The following is a 24,932-nucleotide window of genomic DNA, read 5'->3' on the forward strand; positions in this document are numbered from 1 at the left end:
AAAAAATTCTCAAAACTTTTAAAATTTAATGGATATTTGCAGGTGGCATTTAAAGTCTCTGCCCTTTGAAATCAGTATTCATTACAATTTACTTGTTTTGTCTCCAAAATTCACTATTGTAAGTGAAATCCAATGAGAGAGAGCCTGGAGGAAAGGAGTATATATTTCAGAGGATTTCTGGCAGTTGACCAAGACTTCTAGCTATAGAATTGTTTTTAACAGCCCTGGAAATTCAGTTAAGTTGTGAGTGGCGCTGCTGTCAGGAGCTATGGATGACTGATGAACAGTAATGATCAAGGCTCCTAGGAGGCAGAGAGACACTCCCACTTTTCTATTAACTAGAAATTACATCTTATAGCATTGCATTTGTCTTTTTTTTTTAAGAACCTAAACCACTTAGAAAAAACACTTTTGTCAATTGTCCGACTGAGGATAATGTTTCTGTAGCTCTTTAGATAGATACATATGCTCAATCTGATTCAGTCTATTCACCACAGGGACTAGCAGAGTATCTGGCACTTAATCGGTTAAAATATATATACATATATATATACTTCTTTTGATTAACGAATGAATTAGTTGCGTATATAGTAGAAGAGACTAAGCAGGTATAACTTCAAACAGACGCGATGCCTTACTTTTTTGGGGGGGTGGCAGGGGGAGAGGTTTTTTAAGATATTGCTAGAATTGCACCCTTGCTACACCCGACGCCCCTCGTTCGACGTCACAATCCGGAGCTAGAACTATCAATCCCAGACTGCCGTGCGAAGGGGCGGGCTCCCCGGGAGCCGCCGAGTGATTGGCTGGGGGAGGCGTTTCCTTCCGGCGGGAAGGGCCCGGGAGGCGGGGACTAGGGGAGGCTTTCGGATGCTATTACCGGGTTGGGCGGGCCGGGTCGGGGAGGGGTTTGTGGGTGAGCCCTGGGTCCCCCGCCCGCTGAGGAGATGGATGAGGATGGGCTTCCTCTCATGGGGTCAGGCATAGACCTGACTAAGGTTTGTAAAAGAAGGAGTTGGACTTCGGCGACCTGGGAGGAGGATGGGGAAGGGACGCCGAGTTTCCAGAGAGACACCCCTCACCCCCACGCCGTGTCTCTTTTTGCTCAACCCTGGCCTGGGCCTGTCTTCTACCTCTCTCGGGAGGGAGAATCCCACAGTCCACATTAAAAAGGGTCCCTCCCGAGCTGTCTAAGGGGGGCGGGGGTAATTTGCCTCTCCCAGCCTACGCTTCCCGGGTCACAAGTCCCTATCGTCAAGGGTGAAGCGCTGGCGACACGGGCCGGTTCCGATCTCTAACCCTACCTCTTTTATTCGGCCCTTGAGTTTTTCGTGTGTTTCTGTGTGTTGCCTTTACCTGCGAAAGTTCACACCTGTGAATCCAGAGCCCATTCTCAAACTTTGCAGCCTCTGTCACCTTCGGACACCCCACCCCTGCAGTTTAGGAAAACAAGTTAATGACTCTTGGCAGTACTTTCAGTAACTCATCTCACACAGCAAAACGCCCCGTTATTATTAATATCCAGGGGATAGCACGGTGTACGTTCCTCCTGTATGGATCATGTTTATTTTTACGTGACACAGGTGCCAGCTATTCAACAGAAAAGAACGGTGGCATTTCTAAACCAGTTTGTGGTGCATACTGTACAGTTCCTCAACCGATTTTCTACAGTTTGTGAGGAGGTAGGTCCTGTGATACTCGTTTAATGAGTAGCCCAGATGTCACCTTGCACTTCTGAAGGTAACAAATGAGCAAAACAAGAATTACAGTCTATGTATTCATGTACCATAACCTCTTGTCAACCAGTTATTATGTTAACATTACGTTAAATCCTCTTTGATTCTCTTACCATCATTTCTACAGCCCATCTCTGCTGAATTAATTTTCTAGAAGCTTTGTGAAATAGTTCAGGAAGGTTTATTGTGGTTAAAGCAAAAGGAATTCCAAGATTTCACACTTAAAGACATTTTTTATTTTGAAATTGGTTATGTTTCTCTTACCCCAAAGATTACATTTTAAGTATACATTGTTTCAGTTTATATCAAAATTATTTTACATTGCTTGATCCAAAAGATGATGGGGAGGTAGCCTAGAAACATAACTGAGGCATCAAATATCATTATGAAAATTTTAAAAAAAATACTTTCTGCAAATGACTTGTGAAGTAAGGATTAAGTAACCCAGTTACAGGTGAGGTACAAGATCCAGGGACTCCTGTCTTATAAAAAGCTAAAAAAGAGAGTGAGGAGGAAAATGGGAAGCATGGGTTGAAATTGGGTTTAAGAAAGGAGAAGGGGGACAAGGAAATAGAACAACAGTCGTCTGAAACCAAAAGGTGTTGTTCTTTATCAGTCTTCTTTACCACTTGAGGATCATGTTAAACCTTAGGGCTCCATTTTGTCGTGAACTTCCTGAGTGCTGAAGTTACTGTTTGCCATGTGACTGAGTATCCTCCACAATCAAGTCCTTGAATAGAGACTGTTCATAGAGGGGTGGTTGCTGCCTAAAAAGTGTGGGAGTCAAGATTGTTGTCATTGGGGACATTATTGTGTTCTAGGAACAGGATACATATAAATGCTTGAATACTAAAGAAGACCATTGACTGTGCTCTGTCCATAGACTAAAGAAAAGCCCCACACTGGTATGATAGTGACCACTTAAAGCTAAATACACTTTCAAGGATGCTTTATACAGAAATTAAAATGATTTCACTCAGAAGTCAAGGCCTGCTACAGGAAATACCCAGAGAATACCCAGAGACTTCCCAGTCCTAGCCAGTCTCCTACTTTTTTGTACAATGTATGATGTATCTCCATTCCAGATGCATTTTGATTGGCACAATATAGGAATGTTCCCAAGAAGTTAACTAGTGAATACCAATTTTTGTCAGTTTAATTATTGTTAACTTATGCTTGTTAAAGCTACTATAAAAGTCCTGTGATTAATTTTTTTTATATGTATACCTTTTATTTCCTTTTTTTGTCTTTTTTTTTAAACATCTTTATTGGAGTATAATTGCTTTACAATGGTGTGTTAGTTTCTGCTTTATAACAAAGTGAATTAGTTATACATATACATATGTTCCCATATCTCTTTCCTCTTGCATCTCCCTCCCTCCCACCCTCCCTACCCCACCTCTCTAGGTGGTCACAAAGCACGGAGCTGATCTCCTTGTGCTATGCGGCTGCTTCCCAGTAGCTATCTATTTTATGTTTGGTAGTGTGTATATGTCCATGCCAATCTCTCACTTTGTCCCAGCTTACCCTTCCCCCTCCCCATGTCCTCAAGTCCATTCTCTAGTAGGTCTGTGTCTTTATTCCCATCTTACCCCTAGGTTCTTCATGACCTTTTTTTTTTCCTTAGATTCCATATATATGTCGTAGCATACAGTATTTGTTTTTCTCTTTCTGACTTACTTCACTCTGTATGACAGACTCTAGGTCCATCCACCTCACTACAAATAACTCAGTCTCGTTTCTTTTCATGGCTGAGTAATATTCCATTGTATAGATGTGCCACATCTTCTTTATCCATTCATCTGTTGATGGACACTTATGTTGCTTCCATGTCCTAGCTATTGTAAATAGAGCTGCAATGAACATTTTGGTACGTGACTCTTTTTTTTTTTTTTTTTTTTGTGGTACACGGGCGTCTCACTGTGGTGGCCTCTCCTGTTGCAGAGCACAGGCTCCGGATGCGCAGGCTCAGCGGCCACGGCTCACGGGCCCAGCCACTCCGCGGCATGTGGGATCTTCCCGGACCGGGGCACGAACCCGTGTCCCCTGCATCGGCAGGCGGACTCTCAACCACTGTGCCACCAGGGAAGCCCTGTACGTGACTCTTTTTGAATTATGGTTTTCTCAGGGTATATGCCCAATAGTGGGATTGCTGGGTCGTATGCTAGTTCTATCTTTAGTTTTTTAAGGAACCTCCATACTGTTTTCCATAGTGGCTGTATCAATTTACATTCCCACCAACAGTGCAAGAGTGTTCCCTTTTCTCCACACCCTCTCCAGCATTTATTGTTTCTAGAATTTTAGATGATGGCCTGTGATTAATTTTTTAAAACGAAGCAAATAGGACTTCCCTGGTGGCACAGTGGTTAAGAATCCTGCCAATGCAGGGGACATGGGTTCCATCCCTTGTCCGGGAAGATCCCACATGCTGCGGAGCAGCTAAGCCCGTGCGCCACAACTACTGAGCCTGTGCTCTAAAGCCCGCGAGCCACAACTACTGAAGCCCACGCGCCTAGAGCCTGTGCTCCACAACAAGAGAAGCCACCTCAACGAGAAGCCCGTGCACCGCAACGAAGAGTAGACCCTGCTCGCCACAACTAGAGAAAGCCTGCGCACAGCAACGAAGACCCAGTGCAGCCAAAAGTGAATAAATAAAATAAATTTATAATAAAATAAAATAAAGCAAATAACACACACCCCCCAAAAATAGGGAGAATGGGGGAAAATGAGATAATTCACAATTGAGTCAAACAATATTCAGTTCATTCTGTCTTATAAATAATATGAGGTAGAGCCTTAGCGTATAGTTTTTGTTAGATATATTAATAAAAACTGCATGGAGACAGGAAAACTATTTTAACTTGTATAAGGTTCCAGCTGTTGTTTTTGTTTAGTTATCAAAATAACTTCTGCCTTCTCATTAAGACAAAAGAAATTGAAATGTGATATGATGATTGATAGAGTAAGGGGCTCAAGTCAATATTTTTTATCTAACAGGCTCAGAGTCTAGGTGCTTGCTTCCCTGAGTTTTATCTTGGACTGCTGCCTCTATAAATGGCATAAAGAATTGACTGACTGAAAAGCAGTAAGCCAAGGATTTAGCCCGTCACTTTGTATACCACGGTAGGGTGGAGAAGTATCTGGAGAAAGACTGTTCCAGGATTGTTAGCAGAGAAGGGCGAATACTCCATCCCCATACTTCTCATCTCCAGTTTAAAAAGTAAGCAACAACAAAACAACCAACAAACACATCTGTGAAAGCAGCTTCATAGAGCTGCCCTAAGGTAGGGATAGACCCGCACCTTTGTAGGGCCTAACAGTTTTCAGTGCCTGGGGAGTGAGTGTTATTTGCTGAAGACTAGATCAAATATAATAATTGTCTTTTGTTTATTGATTGCTTATGCATTATCAAAGCCTCATGATTCACTCTTTCCCTCCTTCTATTCCTCTCTCCACTACCCCCCAAAACGGTTGACTGTCTTGACTATATCACTATTTCCTATTTCTTCCTTGAACTCTAGAAAAAAATTTTTTGACCAGAAATTCATGGACTTTAAAGGTAGCTTATGCCTTTTTCTCCTTAATGGTTGATAATCTAGGGTTGACTGTAACTCATTATTTAGAATTCATATTGTAACAGTTTGGATGTTTATGTCAGTTGTAGACTTTTTATCAATACTTGGTGTGATGACAATAACTAATATTTATTGTGTGCTTATTCTGTGCTAGGCATTGTACTAAGTGCTTTACATGTATTTAATCATCACAGACCAGCTCTTTGAGAGAGGTCCAATTATCTCTTTTTTAGAAATACAGAAACTGAGATGTAGAGAGGCTTAAATCATTTGCTTAGTCGTTTATTCATTCACTCACCATGTATTTGAGTGTATAGTATTTATGGTTGCAGTAGCTGCTCTAACTTGCCCACAGTCACACAGCTAGAAATTAAAAGAGCTGGGATTCCAACTCTGATCTATTAACTGGTAAAAACAAAACTGTCTCAGTCTTCTGTTCTATTGCACCGTCTGATCTGAATATGATGCATATTTACATCATTTTCAAGGGAGAGACTGCAGCGTCTTTAAAGCTATTTTAAAATTTAGTTTTTAGATTTGTATTTTCTTCTTTACTATGCCATGTCTATTTGATATAATGTCTTTTTGATATGATAAATTCCAAGGATATAATATAGTTATTCAAGCACGAAGTGTCGTTTTCTCCCTAGTTAAGATCAATGTAGTTTTCCAAAATGGGTTGTTATTTGTTTATAGCACCTGTTAGACCTGTGGGCCTTGTTTAGTTAACGACTTAAACAAGAACCAAAACAACTCTTGTTTCCCTTAGTAAAAAATGAACCTCAGTTATTACTTTTTGAACTGGAAGTGAACTGGAGGAAAAAGAAAACCTGGTAGGTTTTGGTTTGTTTTGGGTGGGTTTGGGTTTTTTTTTGAGGGGGGGGGGGTTGATTTTGGAGGTTTTTGTTTGTTTGTTTGTTTTGGTTTTGTTTTTTTCACATAATCTGGTTTGAACCAAACCCAAACAGTAACTTCAGTCACAGCTAAACTCAAATGGGAATTAAATTTGAAACCAATTGCTAGGGCTCTTCATCACTAATACCGGTTTTAAAGTTCTCTGAGAAAGAGAAAAGTGAAGAACGTAGCTTTTTAAAAACTTTCTGGATACTGAGCCACTTTGTAACTCTTGTAATGACTAGAACCAAGGTAGGAGAAAAGTTAGAAGACGGAGAAAGGAAAGTAGTTGAATCAGACCCAATTGGCAGAGTTACTTAGAGTCATCTCTTCCTCCCTCACAAGTCTCCAGTAAGCATTTCTATTCTGGCCCTTATCAGCAAAATCTTGTGGAAGTCCACAGGGACTGCAAATTTTAAATGGAGGAAGGTGGAGGACGACACAAGGTCTATGCATAGCACAGGTAAGACTGAACAGAAGTTTAACCTTACTGTGAATCTTAAAAGTACTCAGTATCAATAAACAGGGCAGTCAGGTGTGTTACTTTGACTCAGACTTGTAACATGCCTAGAATACTGGGGTTTTAGTCATTTTTTAAATATTCTAAAATGTTTCTTTTTTAAAAAATCTTTAAGTACAGGCAAAAAGTGCTGAGAATTTTCATACGACCTAAAAGAAATCTACATCCAATTTTTTTTTTTCTTTTTTTTGCGGTACGCGGGCCTCTCACTGTGGTGGCCTCTCCCGTTTCGGAGCACAGGCTCCGGACGCACAGGCTCAGCGGCCATGGCTCACAGGCCCAGCGGCCATGGCTCACAGGCCCAGCCACTCCATGGCATGTGGGATCTTCCCGGACCGGGGCACGAACCCGTGTCCCCTGCATCGGCAGGCGGACTCTCAACCACTGCGCCACCAGGGAAGCCCTACATCCAATTTTTAAGCCCACCATCAGACTTAACCTTCAACCAAATAATGTTTTGCTTAAAACCCTATTTTCTGCTACAACTTTTACAACTGCTTTTATAAGTTTTACAACTGCTGGGTTTAAGTGTCAGATGAAGCTTAGTAAAACCGTGGATTGCTTCTCTCTCCGGTTTCCAGGACATATTCAACCGAAAGTGGTATACCAAGAGATCCATTAATTTAAAATAGTTTCTCTTTTAAAGAACTGGATATGCAAATTGGATATTTTACAAACCTGAAATACCACAGTGGTTTTTTGTTTTGTTTTGTTTTGTTTTGTTTTTTGCGGTACGCAGGCCTCCCACTGCCATGGCCTCTCCCGCTGCGGAGCACAGGCTCCGGACGCGCAGGCTCAGCAGCCATGGCTCACGGGCCCAGCCGCTCCACGGCTTGTGGGATCCTCCCGGACCGGGGCACGAACCCGTGTCCCCTGCATCGGCAGGTGGACTCTCAACCACTGTGCCACCGGGGAAGCCCAACAGTGTTTTTTTTTTCCCATGTTCAACTGTTAACTCCATATTTCTTCCTTTGTCTTCTTTTTTTCTCTTCAATAAAATGCACTGCCTTAGGAACAGGCGGGTGATGGATGCATCAAGAAGTTTTCAACTTATCTGACAAACTAGGTACCTTGTATTTTTCCCTCTTGTCCCAAATCAAGGTATTTCAGGTTTGCTTTAAACCCTTATAAAGAGGATGGATGGTTAAATGGATGGGAAAGATTGTTACCTTTCTATTTCTTCTCTGCTGAAACTTTCAGAGGTGGGGACAGTTACTGTTATTGATCATGTTACTTATAATATATCCGTAGTCATCTACACTTCAGAGTAGTAGTTCTCAACCAGGGGACATTTGGCAATGTCTAGAGATGTTTTTACTTGTCACAGTTGGGGAGTTTTTGTGGCATTTAGTGGGTAGAGGTCAGAGATTCTGCCAAACATCCTGTAGTGTACAGGATAGCCCTTCACAACAAAGAATTATCCAGCCCAAAACATCAATAGAGCCAAGGTTGAGAAACCTACCTTATGGTGGCCTAGTGGTTTAGAAGGAAAATGCAGAAAACATAAACATCTTAGAAATGAGCTTCAGCAGCCCATAAATGAAGCCAGGTGTATTTTGTCAAGTGACAGTGGCTTTCTAAAAAGTACATATTTATGTGTGTTATAGCAATAATTACATGGGGACAGACTCAGAAACATTTATTATGCTGAATAATCTTTGAAAAGCAGAGGTTCTTAAATGTGCCATGGATCCTTCGGCAGTCTAGTGAAATGAAATTAATGTTTTTAAATCCATAAAATAAAATGTGTAGATTACAAAAGATACCAATTACATACGTAAAAATTCAAAATCGTGATATAGTAATATATTTTTTATTAAAGTATTAAGTTGTATAACAGGTAGCATATTTAATATTTTAGACTCTCAAAAACCAGCTCTAGAGAAGATAGATAATACCTTTATGGATAATTTAAAAAACATGATTTATCCACAGCAAAGATCTTCCCTAGCCAAGAGGAAAAGCCTTTTGTTGATCTGATTTTCAGAAAATCATTTACATAGTGGTTCTGAATTTGGGGTACATGAACTTGGATGGGGGAAAAAAATCATGTATATATATTTTTTTACCTTTAACTTAAATTTCACATTTTCTTTAAATTTGGTCAACAGAAATCACAATAGTATTAGGACCTATGACTCACCAATAGAAAGCACAGATTTTTTTTTTATTAAATTACAGTTGTTTCAGATTTCTTTAGACTTCACAATTACCGTTGTTTCTAGATTAGATATCAAGAATATTCAGATAAATTATAACTAAAATATATTGATGCTTAGATCAGTGTCTTGCATGAATAAATCATTCATATAATCTTGTTTTATTAAAAAACCAGGTCATTTCATTTTGGTGAGGTTTTGATAATAGTAGATGAAAGTAGGTAAAATGAGTGCCAAAGCAAAAGATTGACATACCAGATGAATTTGCATCCAAAAAAAATTGGGAATTACTGCTCTGGAAAGTATAACTTTTTTCCCAAGCCTCTTTAATCTTCCTTATCAAGAAGTAGTTTTCTGAATAAACATTTTCATCCTTATTCCCTTATTTTCTAAGACTAGTATTTCAATCCTTAGCCTATCTTGTGTGAACATTTGAGTATCCATTTAAAGACAATTTATGATCTAATCCTGAAAAAAATGTTAATACCTATCTTTTTAAATAATTCCAGATAAACAGCATCTATTTTAGGAAATTTGATCAGAAAATTTTGATTCCCAGTATTCAGCACAATAGCATCTTAGTTTTAGTGAGAAGCAGGTTGATCATTTATTAGCTTTGAATAACAAAAATTATATCTATGCAATACTCAGGAATTTTCCATCTTTTTAAAAAAATTAATTAAACTTTATTTTTTAGAGCAATTTTAGGTTCACAGCAAAATTGAGCAGGAAGTATAGAGTTCCCATTTATTCCTTGACTCCCACTCCCAACCCTTGTGCACAACATTCCCCATTATCAGCATGCCCCACCAGCATGGTACATTTATTACACTCAGTTTGTTACAGTCTGCATTGACACATCAACACCCAGAGTCTATGGCATCATGCTTTAACAAGCTGAAACACTCAAAAATATTTAGTATCTGGAGTTCGAGTGTTTGAGTTCAGATTATTTTACTTGTATAAAGACTCAGTTTTCTCATCTTTAAAAGAGAAATGCACATCAGAACTACAATGAGGTATCACCTCATACTGGTCAGAATGGCCATCGTCAAAAAATCTGCAAACAATAAATGCTGGAGAGGGTGTGGAGAAAAGGGAACCCTCCTGCACTGTTGGTGGGAATGTAAATTGATACAGCCACTATGGAGAACAGTATGGAGGTTCCTTAAAAAACAAAATAGAACTACCATACAACCCAGCAATCCCACTACTGGGCATATACCCTGAGAAAACCATGATTCAAAAAGTCACTTGTACCCCAGTGTTCATTGCAGCACTATTTACAATGGCCAGGACATGGAAACAACCTAAATGTCCGTCGACAGATGAATGGATAAATAAAATGGAACATTACTCAGCCATAAAAACGAATGAAACTAGGTTTTTAGAGATGTGGATGGACCTAGAGTCTGTCATACAGAGTGAAGTAAGTCAGAAAGAAAAACAAATATCGTATATTAACACATATATGTGGAATCTAGAAAACTGGTACAGATGAACCTATTTGCAGGGCAGAAATAGAGATGCAGATGTAGAGAACAGATATGTGGACACGGGTGGGGGAAGGGGAGGGTGGGATGAATTGGAAGATTAGTTCTGACAAAAATACACTGCTATGTGTAAAATAGATAGCTAGTGAGAACCTGCTGTGTATTTCAGGGACCTCAGCTTGGTGCTCTGTGATGACCTAGGCAGGTGGGATGAGGGGGAAGGAGGGGATGTATATATATATATACATATAGCTGAGTCACTTTATTGTACAGCAGAAACTAACATAATATTGTAAAGAAATTATACTCCAATAAAAATTAATTAATTAATTAAAAAATAAAATTGGCATCATAGGGACTTCCCTGGAGGTCCAGTGGTTAAGACTTTGCCTTCCAGTGCAGGCGTGCAGGTTCAATCCCTGGTCGGGGGGCTAAGATTCCTAATGCCTCACAGCCAAAAAACAAAACAGAAGCAATATTGTAACAAGTTCAATAAAAGTGGTTCACAGGGACTTCCCTGGTGGCGCAGTGGTTAAGAATCTGCCTGCCAATGCAGGGGAAACGGGTTTGAGCCCCGGTCCGGGAATATCCCACATGCCGCTGAGCAACTAAGCCCATGCGCCACAACTACCGAGGCTGCACTCTAGAGCCCACAAGCCACAACCACTGAGCCTGCATGCTGCAACTACTGAAGCCCGCGTGCCTAGAGTCCGTGCTCTGTAACAAGAAAAGCCACCACAGTGAGAAGCCTAAGCACCGCACCAAAGAGTAGCCCCCGCTCAGCAACAAAGACCCAACGCAGCCAAAAATGAAATAAATAAATAAATTTATTTTTAAAAAATATGGTCCACATCAAAAAAAATTGGCATCATAATAGTTTCTACTTCATAGACTTGGTGTGAGATTTCAAATGATACTTGCATATACAGTGTAGCATACTAAGGTAAATGCTCAGATGTTTACAGTGATGATGATTATTGCTTAAAAGTACATATTTATATAAATATATTAAAACAAAAATGAATTTTTATTTCATTTTTTCTTTTTCTGTGTTCACTTATTTTAATCAAAACAATGTATGCATTTTAAAATAAGTTAGAAATTATTCACTTTACAAATTAACTTGCTGTGGGATTTCTGCAGTTACTAAGCTTCTGCAGTGAATTAAATGACTGATTTGTCAAAATTTAATTTCCGTGATTTTCAGGAAAATGTATAATTTGCAGAGGAATTTATCCATATGATGTTTTATAAGCCTGTGTTTATATTTGTATCAAAGCCTTATGTAAACAAATCCTAGAAATCAAGGTTAAACTTAACTTCAAATGCCATTAAAACTAGATTCTAATGTTTTATTTCTAAATTATATCTTTGTAGATATCAAGAATGCTCATCTAAAAAAATAAGTGTCTTGTGAAGAAGTACTAACTACTCTATGGTTGCTTTCAGTTTTCTCCCCCTCTAAATATGGGCAAAATGATCATTTCTTGGGGTGTTAAAATTCTGCTTATGAGTTAGTCAAGATCTTGATAATATCCCAGAAAGCAATCAGAATGCTGCACATCTGCCAACTAGTAAACTGGCCAACTGCTTGTAGGCTGTGTCACTAATAATGTTTAGGATGAGGGAGTTTTAAATAAATGTTCTTATGGATCATATTTTATGATGTTACTTTTATTTGTGTGGGAGTATATATATGGCTAATTTAATTGTACAGAATAACTAGAGCATGGTAAGTTCTTGGTTCTGGTTTATCTTAGATTTTGATGGTAGGTTGATTCCTTTTGCTTTTTTAGTATTCTTTCTTATTTTTTCTCTTTGTTTTAATTCTTTCCGACATTAACTACTCATCTTACAGTTTCATCCTTTTTTACTTTTCAAACTTGAAAAGTTTGTATTTGGGACTAATTGTATATATTTATGTGTTTAAGTAATTTATAAAGGCAGATACTGTTCCATTCTGTTTTGGACTAATTTTTATTCTTGTGTTCTGTGAAGAATTCCTTCATTCAACAACAAATAATTATTAGGCTTCTGTTAAGTGTCCAGTACTGTTCTGGCACTAGGGGTATAACAGTGAATAAAAACCTTTGTCCTCAGAGGAGTTTACATTCTGGTCCCAGTGATTGATTATGGCTCTGATAATGAGTTTGATAAGGCTGAAAATGTAACTTTTTCTTTTCTGTGAATACAGCTTTATAAAATAACCATGAAGCATGCTAATGAAGTTAATAGAATACTTGAGTTCCCATTCTTACTCATATAAATAAGAGAGTAGTATGTTAGAAAATCACAAATATTTAAACCATAGTTTTTATTATTTTCAAATCTGCTGTTTGTTATCCTTGTTAACAGTTTATTTTTAATCAGACTTTATTCTTTTTTTTTTTCCCTTTGGAGTTCATTCTTTTGTTTCTAATCTTTCTTTTCCAGAAACTGGCAGACCTTTCTCTTCGTATCCAGCAAATTGAAACAACTCTCAATATTTTAGATGCAAAGGTTTGTATTTCTGAATAATTTATAGGATAAACTTTGCTCTACATATACCAGCTTTCTCAGTCACACTTAACTTTAATTGCGTTTAAAGATGAATTCAATTTAGCTCCTGCATCCATGAAATGGTGCAGTGTTTTCTTTTGTTTAATTTATTATAATTGCAAAGGAAATGATCTTCATTATGAACCACTAACCGAGTCTGTTTAAATGTTTCTTTCATTATTTGAATCAAAAGCATAATGAGTAACATGTTAACAAATTGAACTGTTACATAGTTTACTTCATTTGATGGAAAACTCACAATTATCTTAATAGTAATCATTGATAACACAGGAAAAATTATGTAAAACTTTACATGTCTCCAGAGCAAAATTTGGAGAAAATATCACCTATTTTCCATTTGTAAATATATTAAATGCTAAAGAATACCAATTTTGATGTCAGAAATTACAAAAGATAACTTTTTATCTTATAACAGCAAAAATAGAAGCGTTGTTTGACTTGAAGCTTGCAGGTTTTGTGTCCTTTTCTATATAAAATAATGGAGATGCTAGTATATTTTTGTGACTTTGTCCTTTTTTTTCTTTAACATCTTTATTGGAGTATAATTGCTTTACAATGGTGTGTTAGTTTCTGCTTTATAACAGAGTGAATCAGCTATACATATGTGACTTTGTCCTTTTATCCAAAAGTTGATCTGAAAAAATATGTATTGAATGTTTATAAGGAAGTGAAATGACTAATATCTTTTAACATAAGGATCAGAATGTCTAGCTTGTACTTTCTACATCTTCCTGTGGACTTCAGCCACTGTATTTCCCTCAGAACATTTCTGTAGATTGTAATTTAGGATACTTGGCCTTGAACATGTTCAAGATAGTCTCTTAGTAGCCATACCAACTTGAAACTATTTGGGCCATAGCCACTGTGCTAAATACTGTCATCAGTCAACAGTTCTCAATGAATATTGCTTCTTCAGGTCTTATTACCATTGGTTTTTCATTATTCTTTATAATGAATATGTGTATTATTTTAATGTTTGTGGAATTCTTAAGTTAGAGTTCAAGGTCACAAGTTAAGTTGCCATATGGACAGATTAACCTTAATTTTTTCCATGGCCATAGAGTTAATCCTCAGAGTTAGCCAAACATTTGACAAATGTATATCATTGATATCAGGATGAAATCAGAAAAGAGGGTTTGCATGGATCTTGCAAATCCAACCTGAAATGCTTAACCACTGACAACATGCTCATTTTTTGTGTATGAAAAATAATGCATTTTAGTAACATTCAGTGATGTTACTAAAGAAAAAAAAAGGAATAAGCTATATCATACATTAAAATGTGGCAAGAGTTTTCTCATTTCCCAGATTATTCAAACTTAAAATGTGCTACAAAGCACATTTTGAGGGGAGGGGTAACAAAATATGTTTAATAAAAATCTTTTTGCAACTTTGTGAGCTAGATTTTCTTATCCCCACTTTACAGGTAAGAAAATTGAGGCCTAGGACAATTTACACAGCGTCACATATTTTGTGACTTAGACCTAGGCAATATGACTCCAAATCCCATGCTCTCATTCCTTACACTAGGATTCCTTAGATTTTAAAAATAATTCCTGAGAAAGAATGGTGATATGCTAAATTAGATTGGTGAGAAATTCTTCAAAAATATTTTATTTGTGAATGCCTTTCACTTTTAAGTAGTTTATGGCATGGAGAATTTCAACCAAAGATGAGATTTTATAAACCTATTTCTACAGGCTTAAAAACTTAAGACAGCTATTTAAAACACACACACACACACACACACACACACACACACACACACACACACACACACACACACACACACACACACACACTTAGAAACTTAGTGTTTAAGAACCTAATATTATCCTCATATACCAACATTAATTTTCTTTTCTCAGTTGTCATCTATCCCAGGGCTAGATGATGTCACATTTGAAGTATCTCCTGTAAGTGTCACTAGGATCACAAATGAAACACATTCTGAAACCACTTCAGAGCAATCACAGGTAAGTATTTAAGTTCCGGGAAACATGAGCAGATATCTTGGTTGAACCAAATAGACCTAATCAGCAGGTTTGAAGAAAGAAGTTAAATAAAAATGTAATACTTTGAATAGTAATATTTTAAACCTTAAGATAGAAAATGAAGTTTGAAAAAAAGTTATTAGCTTTTCATTTGTTATTTTGAAGGGCTTCCTAAAGTTAATATTTTTCTTGCCTATAAAAAAAAGAAAACCTATACAGAACTAGGAAAAATCTTGAATATAATTGTTTTCTTCAAGTTCACTATGGAAGTTTTTTTCTTAGTTCTTATAAGAAATGTATCTTTTAAATGTTTTATTATAAAAACTTTCAAACGTGAACAAAAATAGAATAGTACAATGAATACCCAAATGCCCATTACCTGGATTCACCAGTTAAGATTTTGTTGCAAATGCTTCATCTTTTTTTGTCACTTACTGAAGTGAATTCCAGGCATCATGTTATTTCACCCCTGTATAATTCCTTGTGAAAAGTTCTGAAATTTTCTTGTGTAACCACAATGCCTTTATCATATACAATATAATTAACAATAATTCCCTGGTAATATCTAACTCCTTGTTGCCTGAAGTCTGCTCCATGGGCCAGCAGCCTCAGAATCACCTGAGGGCCTGTTAGAAATGCGGGATTTCAGGTTCTACCCCACACTTAAGGAATCAGAATCTGCATTTTAACAAGATTCCTATGTGATTTGTAGACTTGAAATTTGAGAGATCCTGATCTAAGAAATACCAGTTTTGGGAGTTGATTTGTTTAAATCAACATCCTAGTAAGACCCATGCTTTGTGTTTGTTTCTTAATGTCTTAATGTTCATTTATGCTCTGTATAAATTTAAATTTTATGTGACTTTTTATTTCAAGAAATAAAAATTCTTTATTGTTTAAGAACAGATAATCTCTAGTGTATCTCAGTGAGGTATTAAAATCCAAAATAAAATAATCACTAAAATGGTGGTCTAACAAGTAGTACCAAGCAAGCAGACTTCCTATCTATATGGAATTCTGCATTTGTACCTGGAGGTACTTTTCACAGGATATTTTTTAGATCATGATGGTGTTGACCATGATGATAATAACTAAACATGTAAAGGTTTTTACTGTGTGAGGCGTGCTAAGTGCTTTTTATAAATCAAATCAATTCTCACAACAGCCCTATGTCTACAGATACGTCAAATGAGGTACACAGAGGTTAAGTAACTTGCTGAAGGTAAACTGTAAGAGCTGGAATTTTAACCCAGGCAATCTGGTGTCAAGAATCCTAGCTCTTATATGCTACACTGCACTGTCTCCAGCACCTGTGTTGAACTTGTTAAACATATTGAGTACATGTGGTACAAGGCCCTGTGGGATGAGCCATATATTTAGAGATATTATGTATTTGGGGAATGAATTAGATGACCATTTACTTAATAATTAGATATTAGAAAATTTAACATCCACTTAGTATAACAAATTCCATTATGATGGCCACTGGACTATATATAATATACAAGAGTAAATCCAGATGTTTAGAGGAGTTTAACTTCACAAGGTTTTTTCAGTTAAAGATGGACCATTCTTTCTCTAGAACAAGGCATGTGTAAAAAATATTAAATGTTTCCACCCTACCTAGTAATTATTCTTTGGAGGATACTAACTGTCATATGTTTCTATAAATTTCTAAAATGGTATCTAACTTTTAATATTAATTTTTCCAGGTGTTATTGTGCATGCCATCTATAATATGTATTTTAAAACTTATGCAGCTGTGTTGGTCTTGCCTATTTAAGGTCTCAAAAAACTGATTATGAGTAATCACAACTGAATTATCTAAAATTCAGAATGACCTGATATTCTGGCAGTTTTATTTAAAAATAGTATATTAATTCATTTGGAGAATTTATGAAGTGTTGTTGGCTTCCTGAGTTTTAAAAATGTCCTAAAATTGTGTCTTGATTGGATTAATAAAATCAGCATGTTCAGCATGTTCTTAATATTGAAATCAACTTTTTAATTTCTTCTCCATTGTTTTTAGTTGGTATATTTTATGTAAAATATTTTGAAATGGACTGAAGTATTGCTTAACACAGAATTTCCATTGACATTACAGTCAGCTCACTTATCAGATAAAGGATAATCGTGAACTTTTTTTTTAATCATCCATTCATTACAATCTCCAATCTATTGATATATATGAGTCAAAGACCCAAGGTTTGCATGCTGATTTTTCTGCAACTTTAATTTCATGGTTCAGATCTTATCATTACTCACAATAGAACATCCAATTGTGCAGATTGAGATTAATTTGAGAATAAAATGAAGGACAGTTGAGAAATATCAGAGAGGATTTGGGTCATTCAAATAGCAAAGGTGTAAGACCTGATATAATTAAACCTTGTTGAGGTCTTAGTTATTAGGCCAAAGTTAAAGGCTGAGTTTTAAAATCCATTGGTCTTATATGTAATTATCATTTGCTCCATTGTGCTACTCTATGAGTTTATTGTTCCTATTTTTTTAAAAGCATACTTGGGTCTTGTTTGAATTTTTTATTTAATTAAATGTTTTGGACAGTTTGTAATTATGTATTTTACAGATGAATGTGTATATATACATATATATACACACACATACACACACACGTGCATGCACACTTTTGTACACTTGACACTGTCATATAACAGGAGTAACCTAAAGAATTTTTGGATGTTTTATTTGCTTCAGCATTTAAAAGAGATTTAATTTATATTTGAATTATCTGAGGAAAAACCTTAACATATAATTCATATTCTAAAAACTATGAATACTTAAAGATTTTTTTGATTTATTTACAATTTAAGCATAGATAGGTAGACATAAAATTGATTTTATTCAGTTAAGGAACTTACTCTTAATGCTAACATACAGATAGTGAGTCAGAATTCACTAACTAGACTTACTCTAAATGTTTAGGTTGATAGAAAAATCAAGAACTGTATATAGACAGTCATAGCTTTGCACTAAAGTGAAGATAGGGTTCCAATATGGACAAGTTTCAGTTAACATTGTACCACGCAAAGTTGAGAACTGCCTATACGATAAAAACATTTTTGTCCATAAAGACCATTCCCCAGTATTCTTCATTATAAGTAGTAGTTTTTATAATGTTAATAATTTCATCAGTAGCTGAAATATATAAAAACATAATTTTGTCTGAGAAATGGGTTTCTCTTCCACAAGTTCTCCAGGCATTGCCTTTAAAGATGTTAGAATAGCCATATCCACTTAGAACAAGATTATTCGATGAATGAGGAATATAACTGTGTAGACGGTATAGATACCCAGAAAATCAATTTTCTGTCCGCTACAGTTGAACAATTGACAAATCAGATAGCATTATTAGCTTTATTAAAAGTTGTATTAAAATAATAGGTCCATCAATAATTCATGTTTTTTATCAGCACTTGGGACAAGTAAAGCAGAATTCTAATTTTTTAATGCCATGAATGTATTTACATCTTTACGGAACAATATAGTGTTGATATTAAGTGTAACTTCCTCTGAAATCATATTTAAGTATTTGTAAATATTTGGAAACATATATCCCATAATTAAATTATTGGTAAATTTAGAAATATGATTTTTTTCTGATATTGATTGCTTTAGAATTATAAAAAGAAACATCCCTTTTAAGTAACATGACAGACCCCTTTTGTGAATTGTCTAAAGTTTTATACGCAATACTCTCTACAGCTGAACAGTTTACAAGACTCTGGACCACAGGAAAGTGAAGTAACACCAGAAAATATCTTAACTGTAGCCAAGGATCCAAGATATGCCAGATATCTCAAAATGGTTCAAGTGGTAAGCTAATTTGGTCTGTCTTCTCTGTCTAGCAGCCTCCTCTGAAGTTCTTAACCCTGGAGGTTTCATTGTTATTTTTTCAATCTGAGAAAACTGCTAAACCGAGTGACCAAGTTTTCTACTCTCTTACTTCTTTTCTATGTTTAATGAATGCCCTGATAAAGAGTAAGCAGAAGTCGAATCTTCTAATTAAAACTGACCTCACACTTCAAATTAACATAGTTTAGTATAGATTTATGTAAATTTTTTGCTTTACGTAATCTTTGCAAATCTTGAATGTATCAGATAGAGGAATGAAAGTGGACTATTCACTTAGTAAATCGTATGGCTTTAGCTTAATTTCCTGTATGCTAACACAAATGGTTTTTTGTGTATTTTTATTCTGAATTTCACCTGTCAATAGTTTCGTTCATAGAAAAGAGCATAAGTCACTTGGCCATGTAAGGTAATGCTTTTCATATTATGACTTGAGAATGTGTATTTTTTCTAAGAAATCATTACATGGTATGCAAAAAAGTACAACACAATATTTGCTCTTCTATAACAGCAGAAGTTCATTTCATTCCTGTAGAAAGTCCTATTACAGTAGTTGAAGGAGCTAGCTGTCCATTTTTCAGTTGATCAGAAAATTAATCCTTCTGTAAAATTCTGTTATCAGGCAAAAGAAGGACTGATATTAAAGAAGAACAGTTTTGCTGTTCTTGGCATTATTTATCACCAAAATAATTTAAAAACTAAGACTGTCTGACAACCAGAAAGAATAGATTGGCTATTTAGAAGCTACATTGGTGACAATGGGGAGAAGAAAGTACATTCACTTTCTCTAGCTGTCAGAAGTAGCTGTGTCACTTTCAAAATTCTTAATTGACAGTCAAAGCTCTGGGCTTTAGGCTTTGGGGAAAAAAACAGACTTTGGGTTGAAAATATAAATTTTTTAAACTAATAAAAATAAAATAGAGCTAGTTTGAGTGTGAATCATGATAAATGAATTTTTAAAACTAAAACCCAGGAAAGCTTAAGCTAAGCTTAAAATATGGACTGTTAAAAAATATGTCTTTGACACTTTCAAACAAAAGATGAAAAGTTTCAGAGTAACTCTGAAAGGCTTTTTATTTAGTCTCTTCTTGCCTAACCTATATAAAATAGGAAATGGGAAAATCTACTTGATATCTATGACTGCCTTGAAATATTTGATAGAAGACCACATCTTAGGATAATTGTTATATTCTTAATACATTGCCTCTGACTTTACAAGAATTTGAAAAATCCTCATTTTTCTTTTCAGTATTAATCCACTGTCCTTTTATTCCACAAATATTAAACACTTACCCTAGGTACCATATTAGATATTGTCTAGATTTATTTAGCCAACTAAGGTTCACAGACACCACTTGACATTTTTATTTTTGTTATTAATTACTTAGACAAATTTCATTGCTTTTCAGAATTTCATATATAATATATATCATATGTTTGCATGTATATATGTAAATGATTCTTTACATATTTATTCTTCTAATCATGTAGCTTACCATCTCACTAGGAATAAAAGCCAAAGTCCTTCAGAGGCCCGTGAGATGCTATACAATTTAGTTCCCTAATTACCTTTCTAATCTCATATCTTCACTCACTCTGCTCCAGCTCTACTGTCCTCCTTGATGTTCCTTGAATAAATATATAGACAGTCGCGTGTCTCGGGGCCTTTGCATCAGTTCTCTCTGCCTGAAACACTTTTCCCAAATATCTTTATGGTTTTGCTCCCTCTCTTCCTTCAAATATTTGCAGAAATATTACCTTCTTTCTAGTCCCATTCCTTTTATTCCTTCCCTACTATATTTTTCTTCATATAACCATCTAATTATATGCAAAACACTACATATTTTATGTACATTGTTTGTGTGTCTACTGCTCCTAGAATATACACCTTTTTGTTTACTGCCCTATTCCCAGTTCCTAGAACCATACCTGGCACATAGTATTTACCTATGAATGAAAATGATGGTATTTTTCTCTATACTGTTTTAACTTTTGATAGGTTTTGGTGATAGATTTCTTTTTTACACTAGCTCAGTGGTTTTTAGAGTAAAAAACTTGTTCAAGATATAGGTTTCTAGTTCCCACCCTACTAAATGAGAATCTTTGCAGTTGGGACTCAGAGCCAGAGCATACATGCTTTGAGAAATGCTCTTCTGATTAAGAACTGTTTAAAAATATTTTACACTGTTTTGTTTTTTTTTTTAATAAATTTATTTACTTTACTTTTGGCTGCGTTGGGTCTCCGTTGCTGTGCGCAGATTTTCTCTAGTTGTGGCGAGCAGGGGCTACTCTTCATTGCGGTGCGCGGGCTTCTCATTGCAGTGGCTTCTCTTGTTGCAGAGCACAGGCTCTAGGCATGTGGGCTTCGGTAGTTGTGGCACGTGAGCTCAATAGTTGTGGCTCGCGGGCTCTAGAGTGCAGGCTCAGTAGTTGTGGTGCACGGACTTAGTTGCTCCGTGGCATGTGAGATCTTCCCAGACCAGGGCTCAAACCCATGTCCCCTGCATTGGCAAGCAGATTCTTAACCACTGCACCACCAGGAAAGCCCCTTTACACTGTTTTATAACACCAAATAATTTTTATCTCAAAACATTTAAAAAGTTGATAGTTTTATTTCTTATATTTTAAACTATCTAATTCTGTAGCAGTATCTGGCACTTAGCTTTAGCCCATCCTTTTTGCTTGGTGTCACCATGAGCAGGGGTTTAATTTTTTCTGCCTCAGACTTTTTGTTTTTAGCCCAATTTCCTTGATTTTAGTCCTTTGCCTCTCTTCTGCCTTTTGTACGGGTGTTTCTAATTCCTGAACATTTCCAGTGTTCTGGAAGTGCTGCTTCTTTGTGGTATCCTCTTCAGGCACATGGACTTGGCCTTCCTTTGCTATGCTAAGTCATCATTCTTTTATCTGCTTTTAATTTCCATGTATTGTGGTTCGTGTATGCCTCTTAGTCATTAAAATTGGAGTTCGTGTTATTTCTTTTTGCCTTATTGTTTGGGGGTAATAATTTTCAAGAAGAAAGCAGGGACCAACATCTTTGCTTTGAAATTATAAGTTCATCCAAGTTAAATTTAATTTTATTGTTTTTAGTTCATCGTGCCAACCTGTATCCCAGAATCTTATTACCCAACTTTTGTTTCGTACTGCTCCCTGTCCTACATTTCATTCTTCAAACAAAACCACAAAACTTTCTCAATATAAGCTCCATGCTTTCCCACCTCTGAATCTAGATTCCCCTTCTCTTGACCACTACATGTCCAAATTCTACTCATCTGACATGTTCCTATGAACACTTTCACTAAATTATCCCAGATTCTGAACCCACCAACACATAAAGCCAGAAGTGATATCTTCCTTCGTCTATCTGTCCAACCACTTTATCTGTATTTTTTCTCACTTCATATCTTGTCCTTTGATAATTTTAAAATATTTTTATCTACTTGTGTTGAAAAGGAAATGAGTGGAAGAACTATATCTTGATCGATCTTCGTATTCACTTTAACACCTTACCTAAAAAGGTGCTCAATCAATATTTGTTTTTTTATTGGTGGTTTTTTGTTTGTTTGTTTGTTTTTTGGTTGTTTGAGGGTTTTTTTGGCCGAGCTGTACGGCATGCAGGGATCTTACTTCCCTGACCAGGGATCAAACCGGTGCCCACTGCACTGGACTGCCAGGGAAGTCCCAATTTTAGAAGCCTACATTCTGGAATTTAGGGAATTGTTTGTATCAACAAAAGGAAAGATAGCATGGTCTCCAGAAAACCTGTCTTTCTGAAAAAATCACTATATACCAACAATATAAAAATCTACTCCTAAGATCCCCCAAATAACCATTCTGTATCCAGAAGGGAATTAACAGTGCCACAAGTTCTCTCCGCTACTAAGGACAGTAATAGGATTTCTTTCATTTTTAATTGCCTTTATATTTTTGTCATTTAAAAATATGAGTTGCTGCTCCATAAGCAGAGTCTTTCTTATACCTGTAATTCCGCATATGCTTAGTTTCTCATCTTTTTCCAAAATATAATATTCTTCCACTCAGCATCTTAATACTTACTAAGTCCTCAACCCTCTTGTAATCTTTTCTCTTCCTTCCTTCCTGAATTGTTATGTAGAACTATGTCATTCTCTCTCATAAGACAGTGAGTGTGTTTCTCAAGCACTTTCAGCTTCTCCACTTGTATAAAAGTTTGAATTTGCTGACTACCCATGTAGTGATCACTCACTTCAGACAGGAAGACATAGAAAGTCCTGTAACTTACAAACCCTGATGTTTAAAAAAAAAAAAAAAACTCGGGCTTTCTGGGTATCAGGATGAACTACAGTCTTTTTTGGCTTTCTTTGTAAGATGCCCTGAAAACTTCCTCTTCCTGGGTCCTAGATATCTCCTGGAATGTATTGCTTTTATATTTGCTTTTCCTCACTTGTCACATACCTGTAAATCTACTTTAGAGACTAGGTAATTAAAACTGCTTAATATAAACTCCTTTAAACAGAAGCCAACAAAATCTTTCAAATGTCACAAGTACCAATGCACAGAGAAATAAGCTGTGCCCTTCTTTTTGGTCTCTGTACCTTTTTCTGTGACCCCTGGATTACTACCTTCTGTGAGGTACAAAATGATTACAGTTCCAGGAAGTAGTTACCTATGAGACAATTTGAATGCCTCAGGGTACACACCAAGATCTTTACTTCGTACTTCTGGGATGCAACATGCTATATAGTTTCTTAGCTTTGTCATGCAATCCTGTGTGACCATATTCAGACCATATTGGCTCTTAAGGTCTCAGTCCCCTCAAACATAAAATGATATCTAAAGTTCTTTACATTTATGATCCATTAATTGATCTCCAAATTTGGATCTCATTATTAATGAATGTTCCTGGAACACCTGCTGGCATTTACTGGTTTTTTTTTTTTTTTTTTGTCCTTTTAAAGCAAGTTTTACAGAAGATTTTTCAGTGAGTAATAATGTTGTGTTCCAAATATGGCAGGTAATTGATTCTGATTTAATGTTTGTTGTCATAATAGTGCAGCACAAGTCTTTACTAAATTATATATTGCATTTATAACTTAACTGGAATTGTGTGCATAGATCACTTTTCCAACAATTCTCCCCTTTTTACTGGCAGAGCTTGGTGAATCCTTTGCCAGTAATAAATTGTGCATTGGGAAAATTCGACTTCCACATTAAGAAGCTAATGACTTGTATTTTTTGAAACCGTATTTGCCAAAACAGTCTCTTTGGACACTTAGTTTTTTTTAAAAGCTCTATTTTCTTTGGCTGCCTTAAAATGTGAATTGAATAATCTTGGTTCTGGTGGTTCTGATGCATCTGTTGCCAGCAATGGATGTTGGCCTGGGGAAATGTGAGTTCCATTACCTAAGGAAAGAATCTTCAACTGATTATTAAAGATGTTCATCAAGAAATTATATACCTTGGACCTGGGGAAACTAATCAAGTATGAAGTAGAGTACTCTTTAGATAGGTATAGTTTTTTAAGAGTAATTAAAGGCTTTAAAACCTTGTTTGGGACATGACCCACATGTGACTTCCCATGGAGTTCCAGGGTAGGTTCCTCATCAGTGATTGGCAGTATAGTCAAAAGGAGGAGCTACTGGTTCATATATAGTCAGAGCTATGGAAAACACTGGTGCAGATTTAGTTTAACAATTATATGCTATTTTTAATTTTTATTTTTAATTCTGTAGGTATTTTAATATGTGTTTTGTTTATAATAGCTAAAGTTTACTAACCAGTATCAAGGTCAGTATTTTTTGATTACATAAAGGTTTGGGGGCAGACAATTTCCTCTGGTATTTTAACATCACACTGTTCATTGAAGGTAAAAGCTAGCATGTACAATGATTGATTTCCCACACATACGAATGTAGATAAAGAAAAGATACAGGCGAACATATGTCTACTTAATTAGTTGTGTAATTTAGCCAGCTTTGAAAATTGAAAAGGGAAAATACTTTATCCTTCTCACTTCCATTTCCATTTGACTATAAAAGAGAGAAGCAAAGCTTAGCAGAATGGTAAACTGCATGAGTAGTAACTTTGAGTTGGCATAAGTGGAGCTCAAGTGACCACAGTTATCCTGCTTCCTCTACATTCTATCTTGCATCAAATGCA

At 36.1% G+C, this 24,932-nt stretch overlaps 1 protein-coding gene across 3 annotated transcripts in view; it reads left to right on the forward strand.

Annotated features, from left to right (window-relative positions):
* Positions 1-842: 842 nt before the first annotated feature.
* The window catches only part of WASHC3 (WASH complex subunit 3), a 137,346-nt gene continuing 113,256 nt past the window's right edge, over positions 843-24,932 (forward strand). For all 3 annotated transcript variants that reach the window (XR_012324225.1, XM_004319055.4, XM_073788282.1), the window contains exons 1-5: positions 843-995; positions 1,581-1,679; positions 12,808-12,873; positions 14,802-14,909; positions 18,651-18,761. Coding sequence is in view for 2 of the 3 variants with exons in the window: in XM_004319055.4 (XP_004319103.1) it covers positions 945-995; positions 1,581-1,679; positions 12,808-12,873; positions 14,802-14,909; positions 18,651-18,761 (435 nt within the window). In the remaining variant the exon portion in view is untranslated. The remainder of the gene's footprint in view (positions 996-1,580; positions 1,680-12,807; positions 12,874-14,801; positions 14,910-18,650; positions 18,762-24,932) is intronic.

This window comes from Tursiops truncatus, chromosome 11 (assembly GCF_011762595.2).
Source record: "Tursiops truncatus isolate mTurTru1 chromosome 11, mTurTru1.mat.Y, whole genome shotgun sequence".
Taxonomy (NCBI): Eukaryota; Metazoa; Chordata; class Mammalia; order Artiodactyla; family Delphinidae; genus Tursiops; species Tursiops truncatus.